This window comes from Carassius carassius, chromosome 11, assembly GCF_963082965.1.
Source record: "Carassius carassius chromosome 11, fCarCar2.1, whole genome shotgun sequence".
Lineage (NCBI taxonomy): Eukaryota > Metazoa > Chordata > Actinopteri > Cypriniformes > Cyprinidae > Carassius > Carassius carassius.
Window position 1 is genome coordinate 13093569 of NC_081765.1, and position 20485 is coordinate 13114053.

Genomic DNA, 20485 nt, shown 5'->3' on the forward strand with positions numbered 1-20485 from the left:
TAAATTAAAGTATGCATTTAGCAGACGCTTTTATCCAAAGCGACTTACAGTGTATTCAGGCTAACAGTTTTTACCTAACATGTGTTCCCTGGGAATATAACCCATAAACTTGCGCTGCTAATGCAAGGCTCTACCACTTGAGCCACAGGAACACTATTTATTATTATTATTATTATTTACATTTATAATATATTATAATATATATTTCCCCCTGAAAAAAAATCACAAAATGTTAGAATAAATCACTCCCATTATAATCGGCAAAGTTTTCTGAATTTTACATGCCCTTCTTCAGAACCTCTCACGGTTGACATTTTTAACTGTCACTGGTTATACACCGTCCTACTGATTTTCAAATTAGCAGTACAAACTCACCATCTGTACACTGTCATCATATTCCACTGATAATTGTCCCCCTCTGTGTCTTCAGAGCTGTAGAGAAGTTAACAGGACAGACGTTTGAGGATTACTCTTTTAAAGTGTCTTATATTTTGGATATGGATGCTGCTTCACCACTACCTGCGACCCGGAATCGTCGCAGTGGAAGGACTTCATGGGAACAGGACTCGCAGCCCGGGACCTCTGGAGGCTCCCTGGGGCCCCGGCAGAAACAGCCAGACTTCCCCCTGCGCATGCTGGTGCCCACGCAGTTCGTGGGAGCCATCATTGGCAAGGAGGGGCTCACAATCAAAAACATCACCAAACAGACACAGTCTAAGTGAGTAAGAGAGTGAGATCCTTACGTGTATTCAACAGACATCTGTGCTCGATAAGATTCTGAGGAATTCTTTCAGTGCACTGGAATTAATATGCAGTTATTTTTACCATTTACAATATATTCATTAATTACAAATGTGATATACACTACCATTCAAAAGTTTGGAGTCAGTACAATATTTTGGAAACACTTTGCAATACATTTTCAACCACTTTATTTAATGTGAACTAACAACTAACAGTAACTAAGATTAATAAATGCAGAAGTATTGTTTACCTCAACTTTTGATAATACATTTATAAGATCAAAAGTTGTTAGTCACATTAGTTAATACACTGTGAACTTAAATGAACATTTTCTATTAATTAACATTAACAAATGTTAATAAGTGCCGTAAAAACATACTACTGAATTGTTAGTTTATTATTTTAATGGTTTACTGTTTGTTTTTTTTGTTTTTTTTAAGAAGCCTCTTGCTCACCAAGGCTGCATGTATTTAATCAAAAATACAGTAACAACAGTACTTTTGTGAAATATTATTAAAACAATATCAACTTTAGTATTTAAATATATTTGAATATATTTTCCAATCTAAAAATTACATTATTCCTGTGATGGTAAAGATGAATGTTCAGCATCATTATGCCGGAATTTCACAAAATCCTACAGAAATCATTCTAATATATATATATATATATATATATTGCTCAAGACATTTTGCTCAGTTTTTTTATTATCAATTTTGAAATCTGTTTTGCTGCTTAATATTTTTTGGTGGAAACCATAATTTTTTTTTGAGGATTCTTTAATCAATAGAAAGTTAAAAAGAACAGCATTTATGAACATTATGAATGCCTTTACAGTCCCTGATCAGTTTAACATCCTTGCTGAAAAAAATCTTTAAAAAGACTTAAGTTTAAAACAGTAGTGTACATAGAAATGCTTCATTTAAATACATATTTTACATATATTTAAATGCACACACAAAAAGAGCAATATTGCTTAGATCATCAGTATATTTTGCACATTAACTATCCTGGAAATATGTTACATTTATTAATCAAATTTGGCCGTAAGTGTCAATTCACCATGATTTTAAAAACCTGCTTGATGACAGTAAGAACTCTTCATGAAGCCTTGCTCTCTGCTGATTAATCAGGTTTTCGTCCTTACAGGGTGGACATCCATCGTAAGGAGAACGCAGGAGCGGCGGAGAAGCCGATCAGCATCCACTCCACTCCTGAGGGCTGCTCTGCCGCGTGCCGCATGATCATGGACATCATGCAGAAAGAGGCTGATGACACGAAGGTGTAAGTCTGAATCTTCTGAAGTCACGGGAGTTCTTTAATTGCATCTCTAGTTGCCAACTTGTGGTCTTGCTTCTGTAGAACTGAGGATATTCCTCTGAAGATCCTGGCCCACAACAGTCTGGTTGGAAGACTGATCGGGAAGGAGGGCAGGAACCTGAAGAAGATTGAAGAGGAGACAGAGACCAAAATAACCATCTCCTCGTAAGTGTTTGTTGCATTATATGGCGTTCAGCAGTTGAAGACAAGGAAAGCTCATAATTATTTCTCTATTATGTGAATTTCTGTAATGTTTTGTTACACTCCAGCTACACTTCTCTATCGAGGCATACATGATCTCAATCGACTTCTCTATCGAGGTATACATGATTACTTGGGTCATCATGGAGAGCTCTTTTGATAGGAAATACAGTGTTTTGTAGTTAAGACATTGATTGTAACATGACCTGAACATGTGACATCTTGTAAAGGGCTTCTAAGTGGTGGGATCTGGTTCAGAGGATCAGAGTACAGGTGGTTTTATGTATTTCCCAGAAATAAGTGTGTGCTGGGCACACAGATAGCTTAGGAAGTGAGTCACCCAATTTAGTCCTAACCAGGACTGCTGACGTCATTGCTTAGCTGTCCCTCTAAAAACAGCCTGATTTACCAATGCTGTAATTATTTAAGATTCTTATATATAACTTTATAAAGATTAGTGAAAACCAATATGAGCACATCATATGCACAATATAAAAATTAAATAATAATAATAGAAAATATATGGAATCTTTCAATTGAAATTCAGATTGATGTAATCATTAAAACACTTTCTAATATTAGTCAACACCAATATGATCACAACATACACACAATATAATGACAACAATAATAGCAAAAGATATTGACCCATACATGCTGATGTAATAATAAAAAAATCCATTCTGGTCACATCATATCCACAATATAATAATTAATAATGAACTTAATTAAAAATGCCCTCAATAGGAACACTGATCTAATGTGTTTCTTAAACATGTACCAGTGATTTCACTCTCACCTACTTTTTGTCTTTCTTGATTCTTTCCACAGTTTACAGGACTTAACTATGTATAACCCAGAGAGAACCATTATAGTGAAGGGGAGTATCGAGGATTGTTGTAGGGCTGAAGTGGAGATCATGAGAAAGCTGAGGGAAGCCTATGAGAATGACATTGCTACTATTAACGTAAGTCTTTGCGGTTTTGACAAAAGGAAAATGTGATTTCCACTTTTAAGCCACCGTTTTTATGTTATAATGAATGTGAATTTTTTTTTTATTTAACTCTCATAAGAAATGCTTATGTGCTCTAAATAAAACACTGTTTATTCTGTGTCGAGTGTGGTCAGCCTTGAGTCAGCGTCTTATAGAAGACGAGGCAGTTAGATGCCTTGTCTGTTTACTTGTATTTAGTTATTGACTGTTTATATGGAACAACCTTGAGTCAGTCCGTCCCCTGGATCCTCAACAGCCGTTCACAGACATACACGCACATGTACACCATTCCCCGTTAACACGCATGGCATCACTGCCTGTGTCTGAGGGAGGTGAAGCCATAGACTGAGAGCAAATACTGCAACAATAGCATCATCATTCTTGTTTATACCGCGCATCCAGCGTCTCCTTTCATCTTCAGTGAGTCATTTATTTTGTGGAAGAAGCCTCTATCAACTACACAGTTCAAATTTAGGTGGTTTCATTTATACTCGCGCATTAGTCATACCTCAGTCAGGCGTATAGTAAATTATTCATGCTTGGATCAAATGTTTTTGTGACAGTTTCATGTGTAAATGTCTGTTAGTTGATCCTTGTAACCTTCATTCCCTTTTGAATGAAAGAGGTGCAGCAGATGAATCAGACAGAACATGAAAAATCAGGCATATGATCTCCTCTGTCAAGAATAAACAGCATAAAAACTTCTATCTAAAAGTGTTTGCCCCATAAAACGATGCACCGTGTTGATGGAGCCACCTAGCGTGACAGTAGCTATATTACAAGATGTTAATACAAACAATTCACATGGTTCATACAGCTCAGAAATACATTGGACTGATAATTCTTTGAGTATCTTTTAATCTTGTATGATAGTGTCAAGAAAAACATGATAGCTTGAGGTCATGCTCTGCGTAATCATTCATAATCCATGATGTCTTGCAGCAACAAACCAACCTTATCCCTGGGTTAATTCCAAGTGCACTGGGCATATTTTCAACTGGTTTGTCGGTATTGCCACCAGCTGCTGGGCCCAGAGGCATCCCACCTGTACCAGCTAGCTACAACCCTTTTCTTGTGAGTATGTGTGTGTGTTTATATGAATTGTAATCTATGAATTATATAAAATGCATTTTAAACATTTATTATTAATAATACCCCATGTGTTGTGTATAATACATTTTTATATTTAAGCGAATGTTTTTTACATTTTTGAAATGTAATGAATTGTATATTATGAGTAACAGATTAGTGTACACATCAGTTTGATCATCTCAATTCTCAGTTTAAATCTAAATGGTGCAATCTCCTGACATTTAGCCACTTTGTACATACACTGTCCCTTTCTCACTGAGTGCTCACCTTAGCATGCACCTACTCATTATTGAGTTGTATAATCCTTCCAGTTGGTTAGCGTGCTGCAGGATTCCCCTTCATATTTAGTGATGAGTCAGACAGGACAGCTTATGGCTCACGGATGAACTAATGAAGGTAGAATGTGTGTGTGGGTTTATGAGATGGCACTCATTACTGAATGAGTGTTAGCTGGTTTCAGTAGTACTGTAAAATGTGAGTAGTCAGTTATTGTAAATTGTAACAAAAAGTTTTTATTGTTGCAGTCCTTTCCTTGTGGTAAATTAAGTTCTCTTCATGATTTTGGAGACTTTGGCATTTACTCTGAATAACATATTAACATACATTATAACACATTATACTTACAAACTGTTGCAAAGAGCTGCCAGCATGTTAGTATCCTTACCAGCCAGCTAGTAAACTTTTATACTAGTAAATGGCCAGCTTTTTTGGTTAGCCAGCTTTTCTATTAAACCTTGGATATGAACAGCATGGAAATGCCCTTTGAAAACATAGTTCCCAGATAGGTCTCTGATGACGTTAGAGTCCCTGCCCTGTGGCGTCTCTGATACTGAAGCCTGATTTTTTTCACGTTCGTGTACTGTAACTGCTTGAACCAATGGTGCTTCAGCCCACTAAAAGGGGAGGAGCTGACCACTATATATGTTGGCTCTGACTGCCATTTCATCAGACTTTTTCTCCTTCAATGACGAAGATCATCCCCTTGCTGAGTCTGCAGACAAGAAGCAAAAGAGGAAAAAGAAAGAAGCTCAGCCTGCTGCTCGCTGCCGTGAGGATCCCCCGGCAGTGGAAGAAGCCAGAAGCCTTCCTCTGTGACCATCCATCTCATTTTAAGAGCAAATTTCTGAGTAAACGCCCCCTGCCTCAAACACGGGGTTGGAGTAAACTCACACCGGTGGAGCTCCCACATGCTTCACTCTCCCCCTAACACCTTGATTCGCCTGTGTGCCTCACACGTGAGGATCAGTGCCCCTCGTCTGCCTCCTTGACGAGTGGCAACGGAAGGGACACCATCAAAATTCCTCCTGCCAACGGTCTGCCTTGTAGTTCACAAGGAACTATCCAGGATGTGGTGTGCCCCCCTACTCACTGTGTGTTAATCTACTTCTACCACTCTCACCATCGTTGACGGCACTGAAGTACGAGGTTATAGCAAGCTCCCTCCTCTGGAAGAGGCAGTAGCTGCGCATCTGTGCCCTCTATCAGCCCTGGGGATGAAAGCCCATGCAGCGCACCCATCTAAGCACTCCAGGACTACCTATTCAGCAGCTGGCCAGGATGGAGGTGCTCCCAAGTATTCCAAGCCAAACTTCTCCGCACCATGGATGAATCTGACAGAGTTATGACACCTTCAAAGAGGTCACTGCACAGATGATCGGCAAAGCCATGGTCAACTTGCTTTCCTAGACTTGCCATTCTCAAGAGACTGTTTGGCCCTGCCATGGATGGATTTGCTGAGCAGTTTACAGCAGCACAGAGGTCATTGTAGGCAATGTGTCTCCAGTGCAGTGGCTGTTTCAGTTCCCCACAAGACTCAATCCTCTCAGCAAGCAGTATGCCCCCCCCCCCCAGATGTTTTGCTTCCTCAGGTCATCAGAGATGGGTCAGGGAAGTCAGATGCTCAGAACTCTTGGTGTCCCCACTCTGGAGGAATCAGTTGGCATTTGGCCATAGCTGTGGGGTCTTCATGCTTGGGCCCTCGACCGGAGCATTTGTAGCACTCTGCAAGTGTAACTAATACCAATTTAGAGGCTAGAGCTCAATCTACAAGATGTCTTTACGCCCTTAAATGGTTAGTTATCTCTGACTGGTGTGAAGCACAGAACCAGGAATCATTATCGGGTGACAGTCCTATGTGCTAACCTTTCCACAAGAGTTTCTGAGGGGAGCTTCTAGATTGAATCCGCCTCGCCCTCATACTGTGCTGACTTGGGACTTATCTATAGTCCTCAGGGCCCTACGTGGTCCTCCCTTTGAGCCACTCCACTTGGCAGATTTGCAGCCCCTGTCACTTAAGACCACCCTCCTTCTGGCTTTAGCATCAGTCAAGCAAGTGGGTGACCTGCTTATAGGAGCCCTCAGTATGGGTGCTCCAGGGCTGGGCTCGCTGAGCGGCTTCGTTCTGCATCTGCTTATAGCATGGCACTATTGGATGCGCTCCCCATAAGCTTCAGCGATGCTACGGAGCGACCGTTTGAAAGGGAATGCTCTTGTTACTAACGTATCCTTGGTTCCCTGAGATAAGGGAACGAGTGTTGCGTAGGCTGCCGTGCTATAAGGCTGCATTGCAAATCAATGACTGTGTAGTTTGAAGTGCCATTGGTTTGTGCGGTTCCAAGAAAGTTAACAAATTAGACTTCCGTATCAGAGTAAAGGAGTTTCTTAAAGGGAACTGGGGTTACGTTAGTAACTGGATTGAGTTACTAAAGAACAGTAGCTAAATAGATTGCAGGGTTTTTTAATCTATTTTTTAATGTTGTTTTTTCTTACTTTTTTAAATAAGAAAAACAGTTATGGTCACACAACACCTATAACATTTACAATTTAAATTTAAAATTTAAATTATAAATTTAAAATAATAAAAAATAATTGTAAAAAGTTTGTTAAATGTGGAAGTGTAATTTTAAAGCAGGGCTAATGAGCTGTTTAAAAAAATAAATAATTTATAAATAATAATTTCATAGTCAGGTTTCTGTAATTATTCACAATCGCACCTAACTAAAGATTTGTAATCATTAATAGATTTTTACATTGAATTTCCAAATGAGTGTGGAAACAACATAAGACATGTTCTTGCGATGTAAAATGTTTGTAAATTGATCCATCCCATTTGTTCCAGGGTCACTCATCACAGCTGAGTGGACTGTACAGTGTCCCGCCTGCTAGTGCCATCTCTCACCAGCACACAGTAAGTACTCTTAACTGGAACTGGTCAATAAAATTAATTGTTCTGGTTGTGGATGATGATAGGTGTATATACAGTGTTCCAGCCAACCAATTTTATGTGATGTCATATTTTATATCATATATTGATATCTAGAGAGCATAATCGCCGATATAATGCTAATATACTGTATTGCATTTGCAGCACAGTTTAATTATGGCAAATATGACGTCCAAAAAAAAAAAAAAAACTATTTTACACAATATTTACTCAAAATTCACCCCAAAATACTTGAAAAAAGAAGATGCTTCCTGTCCATTGATAGTTTGTTGGTAGATTCTGTAAGTTACACAAGATGGAGTGACTACCTTTGTTAATAAGGAAATCGGATGTCATTTTAATAAATAACTTAATAGTTATTCACCAAATATCAACCTCTGTTTCTGTCAGGCAGTGCTGAACACCTCAAGCTAATGGTGTTGACTTGAAATGCTGTAAACTCCTAAATGAAAAAGCTCTCTGGCATCTTCAGTCTTTCACTGTTGCTCATGCAGAGAGTCTGAACAATGAGTCATTGGTTTCCTATGGTCCACACTTCAGTGCCAGGCAGGTCAGGTCCTCTAGAAACAGATAAGAGGTTTGCATCCTCATCATCAGTTTGACTGTTGAATGAATTGTTTTTGCCTCCATACAAACCTGTGTGAACTTTTAGGGCTTGACCTCGAGCCTGCGCTGAAGTGAGCAGTATCTCAGTGGGATTGTAGGTGGTTTGGGGAAACTAAATGAGTAAACAGACAGAGCGACCAAACCACTTTTAAAGAGGAGGAATCTACAGTACCTGACATGCTCAGATGGATTTTAGAAGGCCTTTGAGGAACCCTGATTTGCAGAATCACATTGAATAAGAAGCCTTAATATTTAGCATGTTTTTTCTGCCCTCTCCACAGCAGGCTCCAGAACAGGAGGTGGTCTACCTCTTTATTCCAACTCAGGCTGTTGGTGCTATTATTGGCAAGAAGGGCCAACATATTAAACAACTGGCACGATTCGCAGGAGCGTCTATTAAGGTAGGAGTTTCTGCCCACTGGAATGCTACTGCTGTCATGTCAAATCTGTAAAATGAAGGTTCCTTTTGTGTTTTTGTTACGTCAAGCACAATAATCCATCTAATTTTGTTTGTCCTATTGCTAAGATCCTTGATTTGAATCTAACCATATCATGCTCAGATTTGGCCTAGTGCCTCAGTATGGGTAAGCCAATCATCTGTAACCTCCTTTCTGTTGATTCAGCCAGTCCTGTGGGTTGCTGGGTAATCCGAAGGGGTGAGACAGTTCACCGCCAATAGTTCAGAATGTGTTTGTACCTCAGTTCATTTCATGTCTAATAGCATCTTTGAAAATATGCAAGAATGCATTTATTTGATCAAAAATACAGTAAAAACTGTATTATTGTGAAATATTATTTAAAAAAAACAATAAAAAAGTTATGTGATTTAATTTTGAATGAGTTGAATTTTCTGCAGCAATTACTCCAGTCCTTACTTAAGTCCTTTAAATTTTGTATGATTCTCTGATGAATAGAACGTTAACGAGAACAGCATTTATTTCACAGAAATCTTTTGTAACATTTTATAATGTCTTTATTATTGCTTTTGATCAGTTTAATGCATCTGAATAAACTGAATTTCTTTCCAAAGAAATTACCCAAACTTTTGTAGTGTAAATGTGTTTTTCACATCTTCACAGTCTTTTTCAAGCAATTAAAGTAATTCTTAATATAGATTAAGTAAGTTAGACTTAGAGAGTAACATATTGATGTTTTATGTGTTCTATATATTTCAATAAATGCTGACATTTCTCAAAATGTGAATTTTATGTAATTTTACAGTGTGGTGTATTTTAATGCAGCATATGGCTTAATGACATCTGATATTTTATTGAATTACTGATTTAACTGAATTCATGGCCACAAAATCAAAATAAAAAAGAAGCATTGAGAATTTAAACAGTTTAACCCCTATTGATCAGAGACTGCCATTGGAAGTAATTGGAAACAGAGACCTCTGGTGGCTGTGTGATGAGACTTCAAGAGAATGAGCTCTATGAATGGTTCACACTTCAGATATAGCAATAGAAATAAAATGTTCTTTAAAGCAATTATTTTTCTGTCAAAAGCATTTGTGGTATGTTGTTGATTATGTCATAAAATAATGTCGATTTGTGGTATGTAAATAGTATGATCTTGATATGTAAAACCAACGTGCATGTACATAAATGTGGTGTTATCTATGTTCAGATCGCACCTGCAGAGAGTCCTGACGTCACTCAGAGGATGGTCATCATCACTGGCCCACCAGAAGCTCAGTTTAAGGTAAAACTGAGCCGGTATAAAACTCTGCTTAGTAAAACTAATCAGTTTAAAAATTAATTTGTCCCCTCAGCTGTAAAGTTTTTAAATATTTGGTAATGTTTTTTTTTGTTTTTTTCGTGTATTTGTGTGTGACATTGTTTTATGTGTATGCTTGTTTGCTGCAACCAAATTGCCTTCGGGAAATGAATAAAGATGAACTGAACTGAACTGAAGGAATAAAATGCAACATTAAAATCCCAGGATTAATTAGAATATGACAATTGGAAAAGTATTTTAATTGACTCTGTATGGCCTTTAGTTCTGTTGTACCCTATAATACCCCTGAACAATGGACATTGACTTTGCTTCTGCGTTTTAGGCCCAGGGCAGGATATTTGGGAAACTGAAAGAAGAGAATTTCTTTTCTGCAAAAGAGGAAGTGAAGCTGGAGACACATATAAAAATGCCCTCTTCAGCAGCGGGGAGGGTCATCGGGAAAGGCGGCAAAACGGTGAGAATATGGTGAAACACAGAAGTAGTAAGTACGATCAGAAACATTCAGTGATGTTCCAACACGGTAGGACTGCTTCATAGTAGGGCTGTGCGGTTAATCGAAATCATCATCAAATCACGATTTGAGCATGCACAATTTCTAATTGGTTTTCTTTTGGAAATATGTTTCAATTTCATACTGGATGCATTTATGACTAACGCATGTCTGTGTGTGTGTCAAAATCGCAAAATTGATCAAAGAAATCGCCATAGGTTATTTTTGTCCATATCACACAGCCCTACTTCATAGTGATGTTTTCTCCTATGCACGATTATAAATGGTTAAGTCAAAAATGGGTTTGCAAAAGTTAACAGTTTTTGTCAGAATCCATAAAACATTTAAAATAGCTTTACAAAAAACAATGAAATGTTCGTTGTTAAAGAATGGGAACATTGTTGATTAATCAAAGTTAATGTGGTGTGAAGAGTTCCTGAGAGAGCTAATACATGCCACCAGAGCAAATTATTGAAATGTTGTTATTGTCTTTGATAATCGTTTTATATGTACCAGACAAATTTTTCTGTGTAATTTGGTCAGCAAATTTACTAAAAGCACTGAAATGCCAGTGAAAGGTTTTTTATTTTTTTAAAGGGGAAAACCTTTATTATGGCAAAAGTTTTTAGTCTAAGGCTTTGAAGAGGACAGGCTGATCCAAATCAACGTGACCTGTTCTAGTCAGGATTATTATATGTTTCATGAACTGTACGTTTTGTTTCTAGGAAATATTTGGCTCTATTCAGAGTGACTCAGACCAAAGGGGCATCATTTGTAGAGTAGACAGGGGTTGCTGTTGTTGCCTAAGGGCATCATAGCAGCTTGGTCTTGACGTAGGTCGTGTATAAATAAGCAAATGGATATGTGCTACTTGTTTTTGTATGAGTCTGATTGAACCACAGCGTTTGCACATTTTGACCCAATTGACATTATTATTAGGTGTACTGTTAGGAAGTGGCGTCATCAGCCTGTTTTTCTAAACCTGTTTTTAGGTTAATGAGCTGCAGAACCTAACCAGTGCAGAGGTCATAGTGCCACGGGACCAAACCCCAGATGAGAACGACGAGGTCTTTGTCAAAATTAGTGGGCATTTCTTTGCCAGCCAGGTGAATTATACACCACACATCACTACAAATGTGGAAAGTGTTTGTTTTCACATGAAAAACTTTCTGCTGTTTTGGGCAAAAAACTATTAAAGAGATTGATCCTAATCATGCTAGTTTGTATCCTAACCAGCAGCACATATTTGTGTTTTTCTTTCATGCTAATATGCTGTTTTGTCCTAGCCAAACATGACAGTCAACACAGTGCTGCATGAAGAAATATGCATTTAACCGTTTGGTCTTAATTTCTGTTATTTCTATTGAGCTGGGCGGCCCTGGCTACAGTCAGATCTCATTGACATAAGGCTTTTAATTGTATTTTAAACATCAGATATGTTCTGATTAGCTGTGATTTTTATTATATATATATTATATATATATTATACACATATATGTATGTGTGTGTTTATAAATGTTTAAGGCCAATGTAACATTTATTTCACCATTAATTAATTATTATACAATTATAATTATTATATACAACAGTTTTCACTAGGTTTTGGTCATTTAAATATATTAATACTTTTATGTAGCAAGGACATTAAAATATTTTTTAACAGCTTTCTATTTCAAGTAAATGCTGTTATATTTCCTAAAAAAGTATTAAGTAGTATATTGACTATTTTCATTATTGATAATATAAGAAATGTTCTTTGAGCAGCAAATCAGCATACTAGAATGATTTCTGAAGAATCATGTGACACTGAAGACTGGAGTAATGATGCTGAAAATACAGCTTCACCATGAATGAATTAAATTTTAAAATATATTCAGATGGAAGACTATTAGTTTAAATAGCCTCGGTGAGCATAAGAGACGTCTTTTAAAAATAATGTTTTACCAAGCCCTCTTGAATGTTAGTGTATTTTTTTTTTAATGTTGCTTCTTGACCATATAAAGGCTAAATGCAATAAGTAAAATCACTCTTACTGAAAAGAAACTCAAACTGAACATTTACCACTATAAACATACTCTCCTCTGGTCCCACAGACTGCACAGAGGAAAATCAGGGAGATCATCCAGCAGGTGAAACAACAGGAGCAGAAGCACCAGCAAAGCGCCCCCGTAACACACAGTTCCAAGTGACCATCAGGGCAGCCCCAGCGGGCACCTGCCAGTGAATGTAGCCCTCCCAACTGGAATCAGACCAGACCGGATGAAGGGGACCGGCCAGGCAGACCAGCAGCCGTGGGATCAAAACCAAAGAACTTCTTTCTGGGGGAGATGAAGGAGCCACAGGCAGAAGGGCTCTGAGTGCACTGCCAGCTTGGGGATGGAGGGAGGGGGGGAGGGAGGGAGTGGGGAGAGGGGAGGAAGCGCAAGGAAGACAAGCGTTCCTTGTATTGTTCAAACACACTCTGAGTATGAGAAAGGCATCTGTTATCAGGACGGGAAACATCAGGGTTGTCCCATGTAACAATTTCTTTATAAACTTCTTAATTTAGGCTTAATTTAGGGTTAAAGGGTTAGTTCACCCGAGAGTGAAAATTCGTCCATCTTCTACTCACCCTCGAAGCATCTTAGGTGTATGTGACTTTCCTCTTTCAGAATAATCCAATCAAAGTTATATTAAAAATTGTCCTTGCTCTTCCAAGCCTTTCAGTGGGGGTAAGCTGGTGTTTGTTGTCAACTGTTCAGAAGACGTGAAATAAAGTGCGTGCATCTGTAATAAAACATCCCTCACTTGGCCGGCTCCGGTGGGTGAATAAAGGTCCCCTGTAGCGAAGCCATGCGCTTTTGTAAGATAAATATCCAGATTTCAAACCTAATAAACACTTTTTTTTCTCACTTACTGACAGTTGGGAACAGGAAGACTTCTGACAGAATTATTCTGAAAGAAGAAAGTCACAAACACCTAGGAGTAGAAGATGGACGAATTTTTGTTCTCGGGTGAACTAACCCTTTTACACAGATAAGAAGCTCCATTAACACGTGTACACTGATGCATTTTAACTGAGTTGTGTTTCTGTTTTCTTGGGTAGGTAAAGTGTGGGTGTGCACTAGCAGCTGGCGACCGAGATTTATTTTATTTTATTTGATGCCCAGATTGCGATTTCAACAATCAGCAGTATTCTCACCATTACACTAGAACAAATATACTGTTATGTCTGAAGCAGAAGCACGATTCTTCTTGTTTTGCACAAGCCATTGGGCATGTAGTTGAAATTATGTTTTGTGGATCTCTTTGATGATGGGACTAGCAAGTTGGGAAATGTAAATGACAGAACGTTTACACATATCTTAGCCTGTTTGCATTTCGGGACACATCATCCAGCTCAACAACTCAACCTTGTTACTTAGCCTGTGCGTGCCAACGGATGCCGTTGAAACATTTCTTTCTGTGCATATCAAATTTTTTAGCTTTTATCATTTGTAGTTTGTTGTTATTTCTGTCCAGCTCTTACACTCCCTTTTTATTTTTATGCCAGTGTTTTTGCAGCCTCTGCATTTAGTCATTTCAATGCCACAGAATTCTTGTGGCGGCAGTCATTACGAGACGGAGTAGGTATGTGGTAGATGTGGATTAGGAGTCATTACCCCTTGTTTGCTTTAGGGGATATGAAAAGAATATAAAGCAAGCACCAGCGTCTGAAAGACAGTGCACCTTTACTGGCTTGGGCAGAAGCAAAATCGAATGTGCACCAAGAATTCTGCCTTAATCTATGCTGAAAGAAAACGAAAAGTTGGGAGACTGAAAATGTGATTGGAGGATCAGGTTGATGTGGGATTAGGAGACATCTTATGACCTGTGGTACACACGACCGCGTTTGGCTTTAAATCTCTTTGTCAGGGAGCTTTCTAAATGGCATGACAGCTGTGAATGTACAATAAGCAGCCTTTTAGAAAGAGAACCACCCTGTCATGTTTAGTTAGGCTGGTTGGTCGGCGAGATTGGGTATTTTTTTCTATTTACCGATACTCTGGTTGTTTTGGGAAATGGATCAACTGTTCCAACAGGATGTGCAGGCATGGATATCCCTTTGTGCTTTATTTTCTTCTTCTTTTTTGACCATGGAAGTTTGTGGCCTTAAACGTCACCGGTCTACGTCATCACTGACAGCTCCTTCGCCCAATGAGAGCTAAGCCTCATCTTCCAGACACAAGGCTTATTTCAATACGCACAGCTTCCATTAGTGTGTATGCATGTGTGTATATAGATATATATAAAGAGAGAGAAATATTTATGAATCTATTTTTTTCCTATTTTGTGACGAAAGCTATTAATAAGAAACAAACAGAAAAAAATTAGTTTTGGTGGAACACTGCCATGTTATTCTGAAGGGAAGTGTTTATTTTCTTGGAAGTAGACTATGAATATTGGTAGTAGACTAACAGTAAGAACAGTAATGAATCACCGCAACACTTTGATCTGAATGTGATCGGTGCGCATGTCAGTAATGTGATCTACCTCATGCGTCAGGGTACCTCAGTCCAATCTTAAATTTCCCTGTTTTTTCTCCTCACATTTTGTATGCCTTGTAAACTGAAAGTTTTGAACATTTTCCTTTTATTAATAATAAAAGAGATTTAGAAAAATATCTAGTCTGAAGTCTTCAGGTCCATCTGACAAAAACGAATGGATCTTAAAGCTTTCAAAACTGTATGCAAATTTTCTGCGTTACTTCACTGATCACAACCTCATGATTTATACAATTTATTTACTTGCCCAAAAGGGGTTCTGAATGTGGATACTATGTACTGACAAATGGTTATTAAGACGATGAATATCAAGTATAATGGCTTAATTCAACGCATTCTCCAGGAGCAGCTTCGTGGTCTGAAGCATAAGCCAGCTTTCTCTTCACATTTTATAAACATGAGTCTAAATTCAGGAATTACAGTCAGACCAAATTTTTTAATTAAGGTTTTGTTTTAATTTTTTGTTTTTATCAAGGCCTTTCAAAAAACAAAACCAGGTTAATATGAAAAAAATATATACATAAATGTTTTTTTTTTAATCTGATGTAATCCACAGAGTAACTGTTACAAAAATCACAAATGCAGGTATTTTTGTTGCCTCAGATAAAACAACAAGGCCTATGTCAAATCAAGATGGAAGACTGTAGAGGGTCATTATGTTTGGTCCAGGTGCATGTACTTGCAATGGCTGGTTTGCTTTCACACAGTTATTCACATGATTTGTCTGTGGACTGAACTGCAAGCTGTCCCACTAGTTTTAGAGGAAAAGAGTAGCAAAGATATAAGGTGCCGAAGGTATTTCTGTTAGTAAAGGTTAGAGACTTCTGCTAGATCAGGTCTTACTAATTTTTCTCTCAAGCCGAACACTGATCTTATGGTTCTCGACTTGTGAAGGTTTGTAGCTAGACGAGGCTGTCATTTCCCCTGAAAGATGCTTAATCTCAGGTGTTTGCTCATTGATGGAGTTCAGGTTGTGTAGCAGTATGATAACGCCGATCACTTTGAACTGTTATTGTAACTGTAACTCACACCACGCTGTCGATAGACACCTATCTAATGTTCTACAGTGGTTCTTAACTTTTCTGAAGAGTTTGTATTTCGAAGCTTTGTCACGTGTGCGTCAGTCTTACATCAGTAATTAACTTTATGGAAGCATTAGTCGATACATGCATTAACTAACATCACACTGTTATATTGTCTCTGTACAGTAGTCTTGCTATCCAATATGATTATCTTGTAATGTAACGCTAGGAAGAATTGAGGTCTTTGCATTAACTTTAGGCCAAAAAGTCATAGCTAATGTAAGTCGAACGAATCAGGTCAGTTTAGGATAGCTGTTTGTAGTTTTGGCATGAAATCTCATAGTGGTTCACTTTGGGCCCTAAAGCTTTTAGGGTGAGTGGAGACAAAGTAGGTGCTGTTCTATGTACATTTTCTGATATTAGAATAGACCACAGGCACAACTATTGGTGCTCACAGTATGACGGCACCGTTCTAGAAATGTTTAACTCGGGATGAGAGCAGGAAATCAGAGCGATGCATTAGAAATCAATGCAAATCATAGGCTGTGAAAACTTCTTTGCGCCTTTACCACGGCGGATCCATTCCTACGCAGCTCTCTAGCTTCTCACGTTTGTTCCTTTTGAGCAATGTGAAACAGAGACTGGGCTCGCTGCACGGCCTGCCGTGTCCCCTGACTCCCCTCAGCTGGACTGTGGGCAGTGGGGGGTTAGGGGACTGAGAGCTGAACCTTTTTTTTTTTGCTAACAACCATGTTGTTTTGAAATGTAGGTGAACTGTACTGCTGATCAACATGGATTTGAGCAATAAAAATTCTTTATAAAATCCTTGTGTCTGAAGGATGTATCCACAATACTTCCCTCACCCTCATTCACAATTCCTTACTTTACTCAACTAATATAGTCCACAGAATGAGTGAATGAAAATGAGTGAATTTGAACACTGAGTGCACCGAGGTGCTGCGTACACATGTTTTGGCGAGACATGGAAATTCATTTAGCATGGCACTTAAAGGGGTCATATGATGCAATTTCAATTTTTCCTTTCTCTTTGGAGTGTTACAAGCTCTTGGTGCATAAAGAAGATCTGTAACATTGCAAAGACTGAAGTCTCAAATCTAAAGAGATATTCTTTATAAATGTTAAGACTTGTCAGCACCCTCCTAAAATGGCTCGTTCTAATGTCCCCACATCTCTACATCACTATGTGGGAAGATTTGCATAACGCCACCCAGATGTTCATGAAAAGAAAGAAGGCGTACCTTTTATTCTTGCTGCAGTATTGTTGTTGCCGCCGCCGTCATGTCGTATAGACGCTGTGTGTTTCACTGTGAAAGAGAAATTAAAAGTTAAATGTAATTAAAAGTTAAATGTACATATAAGGAACAGCTCGAAGACCAATTTGTAACTCATTTGGTCAATTGGCAACATGATTGGGTATAAAAAGAGCCTCTCAGGGTGGCAGTGTCTCTCAGAAGTCAAGATGGGCAGAGGATCACCAATTCCCCCAATGCTGTGGTGAAAAATAGAGGCGCAATATCAGAAAGGGGTTTCTCTGAGAAAAATTGCAAAGAGTTTGAAGTTATCATCCTCTAAAGTGCATAAAATCATCCAAAGATTCAGAGAATCTGGAACAATCTCTGTGCATAAGGGTTAAGGCCGGGAAACCATACTGGATGCCCGTGATCTTCGGGCCCTTAGACGGCACTGCATCACATACAGGAATGGTACTGTAATGGAAATCACAACATGGGCTCAGGAATACTTCCAGAAAACATTGTCTGTGAACACAATCCACCGCGCCATTCGTCGTTGCCCGCTAAAACTCTATAGGTCAAAAAAGAAGCAATGTCTAAACATGATCCAGAAGCGCAGGCATTTTCTCTGGGCCAAGACTCATTTAAAATGGACTGTGGCAAAGTGGTAAACTGTTCTGTGGTCAAACGAATCAAAATTAGAAAAAATGTAAAATAAAATATGCTCCCATCTAGACGTTGTCTCTTTCAGGGAAGACCTTGCATTTTCCAACATGACAATGCCAGACCACATACTGCATCAATTACAACATCATGGCTGCAGAGAAGAAGGATCTGGGTACTGAAATTGCCAGCCTGCAGTCCAAATCTTTCACCCATAGAAAACATTTGGCTCATCATAAAGAGGAAGATGCAACAAAGAAGACCTAAGACAGTTGAGCAACTGTATTAGACAAGAATGGGACAACATTCCTATTCCTAAACTTGAGCAACTTGTCTCTTCAGTCCCCAGACGTTTGCAGAATGTTATAAAAAGAAGAGGGGATGCCACTAAGTGGTAAACATGGCCTTGTCCCAACTTTTTTGAAATGTGTTGATGCCATGAAATTTAAAATCAACTTATTTTTCCCTTAAAATTATACATTTTCTCAGTTTAAACATTTGATATGTCATCTATGTTGTATTCTGAATAAAATACTGACATTTGAAACTTCAACATCATTGCATTCTGTTTTTTATTCACATTATGGTAACATTTCCGTCAGACGCTTGAGGTATTCTGCCAATCACAATGCACTGGATAGCTGGCCAATCAGAGCACACCTCGCTTTTCAGACCGAGGAGCCTTGTAAAAATCGATGCATTTCAGAAGGCGGGGCACAGAGGAGAAACAATAATGTACAGTATGTGGAAAATAATGTTTTTTGAACCTTAAACCACATAAACATTTCATTACACCAAATAATGTTCTTTTTAGCAGCATTATATGACCCCTTTAAAGGGATACTCCACCCCAAAATGACAATTTTGTCATTAAACACTTACCCCCAATGTTGTTCCAATCCCATAACAGCTTCGTTTGTCTTCGGAACACAATTTAAGGTATTTTGGAAGAAAACTGGGATGCTTGTGACTGTCCTATAGACTGCTAAGTAAATTACACTGTTAAGGTCCAGAACGTTTGAAAGACATCGTCAGAATAGTCCATCTGCCATCAATGGATCAACCATAAATTTATGAAGCAACGAGAAAACTTTTTGTAAGCAAAAAAAAAAAAAGATTTTATTAAACAATTTGTCTCCTCTGTGTCTCTTCTCTCTGGCTGACACAGAAGAGTGTAAGCTGCCTGCGTACTGCTCAGATTCTCCAAAATGGTGCTACGGTGATGTGGAGTGACACAGAGGAGACAAATTGTTGAGGAGACAAAAGTATTGTCGTCATTTAATAACATTACGGTTGATCCACTGATGGCAGATGGATTATTCTGACGATGTCTTTCATACTTTTCTAGACCTGGAACAGTCGCAAGCCTCCTGGTTTTCATCCAAAATATCTTAAATTGTTTTCCCGAAGATAAAAAAAGCTTTTAGGGTTTTGGAACGACATGAGGGTAAGTGATTAATGACAAAATTTTCATTTTGGGATGGAGTATCCCTTTAATGTGTAAAGGTGTTCTTTAGCAGCTAGCTGTTGTATGTACATCAGATGTACAGTCATGGAGGTGCATTATGGGGTTGAATAAGTGCACTCAATGTCCACTATCGTTTCAGATGGAACAGTGCATTATATAGAGCTGCAAGATTAATTAAAAGCTAAATCGCAATAATATCACCATAAATATCATAATTGCAATTTTACTGTTATAATCTAAATTAATATATTATTCTTAAACTATTTACAGTGAAATATTACATAAGTTATTATATAAGTTATATACAAATATTAAATACGTTTTTTTGTGTAATTTTTATATTACTATTTGGTAGTAATTATTACTTTATTTTGTATCCGTATTAAAATATTATCGAAATTGTGCAGCCCTACAAACAAGCCATTTTTATTCTTTTATTTATCTATTTTATTAAAAATGATCAGAAAAATTGCAATTAGATTAGAAAATATTCGGACAAAATCTAATGGAATGAGTTTATTATCAGATGATTGATCACACTGTAAACAGCTTTACTCACATGATGTGGGTGTTCGGTGAATAAAAATACTGCATTCTGCTCCCAGCATTACTAATGCCACTGATACATAAACCAGAACAAGCTTTAATTCACCATTTCAACACTATTAAGTTGGATGGGCTTTCAGTGACAAGGCAGGACTTCACATACTGCCCTCTTCCGCATAAAGAAACAAACCCCATAGCGAATATTTACAGCTTGATGTTTTAATATTTACAAGTACTCCAAGAAAGTAAAATATGAAACATTTCACTTCAGTGAGGTAGGTCACTTTTAAGGCTGAGGTGAAACTTCAAAGACAGTAACCCACAACCAAAATCCATAATATTACAGTCTGTAAATACAGAAGAATGGTATCAAATACCTCAAATGTCTATATTTTGCTACAAAATTTCACATTTAAACCACAAACGCCTGTTATGGACAGTTGATGTGCACTAGAATACATAAACAGTACGTATAGTAAGTGAAAACTGACTGATGAATATAGTTTCATATTTCTGTGATTTGTACATAAAGGCAGGATTCAGAATTCAAGACCACCAATATTTTATATATATATATATATATATATATATATATATATA

The 20485-nt window shown here is 37.9% G+C and overlaps 1 protein-coding gene across 2 annotated transcripts in view; it reads left to right on the plus strand.

Moving 5' to 3' along the window:
- LOC132152791 (insulin-like growth factor 2 mRNA-binding protein 2) overlaps positions 1-12793 on the plus strand; it is a 73466-nt gene extending 60673 nt beyond the window's left edge. Inside the window, exons 6-16 of one of the 2 annotated variants that reach the window (XM_059561689.1) lie at positions 431-718; positions 1894-2028; positions 2107-2229; positions 3097-3232; positions 4202-4333; positions 7470-7538; positions 8462-8581; positions 9810-9884; positions 10243-10374; positions 11403-11516; positions 12504-12793. In XM_059561689.1, the coding sequence (XP_059417672.1) occupies positions 431-718; positions 1894-2028; positions 2107-2229; positions 3097-3232; positions 4202-4333; positions 7470-7538; positions 8462-8581; positions 9810-9884; positions 10243-10374; positions 11403-11516; positions 12504-12599 (1420 nt within the window). In that variant the 3' untranslated portion in view covers positions 12600-12793. The remainder of the gene's footprint in view (positions 1-430; positions 719-1893; positions 2029-2106; positions 2230-3096; positions 3233-4201; positions 4334-7469; positions 7539-8461; positions 8582-9809; positions 9885-10242; positions 10375-11402; positions 11517-12503) is intronic. The other variant, XM_059561690.1, reaches the window with a different exon arrangement.
- The last annotated feature ends 7692 nt before the right edge of the window (positions 12794-20485 follow it).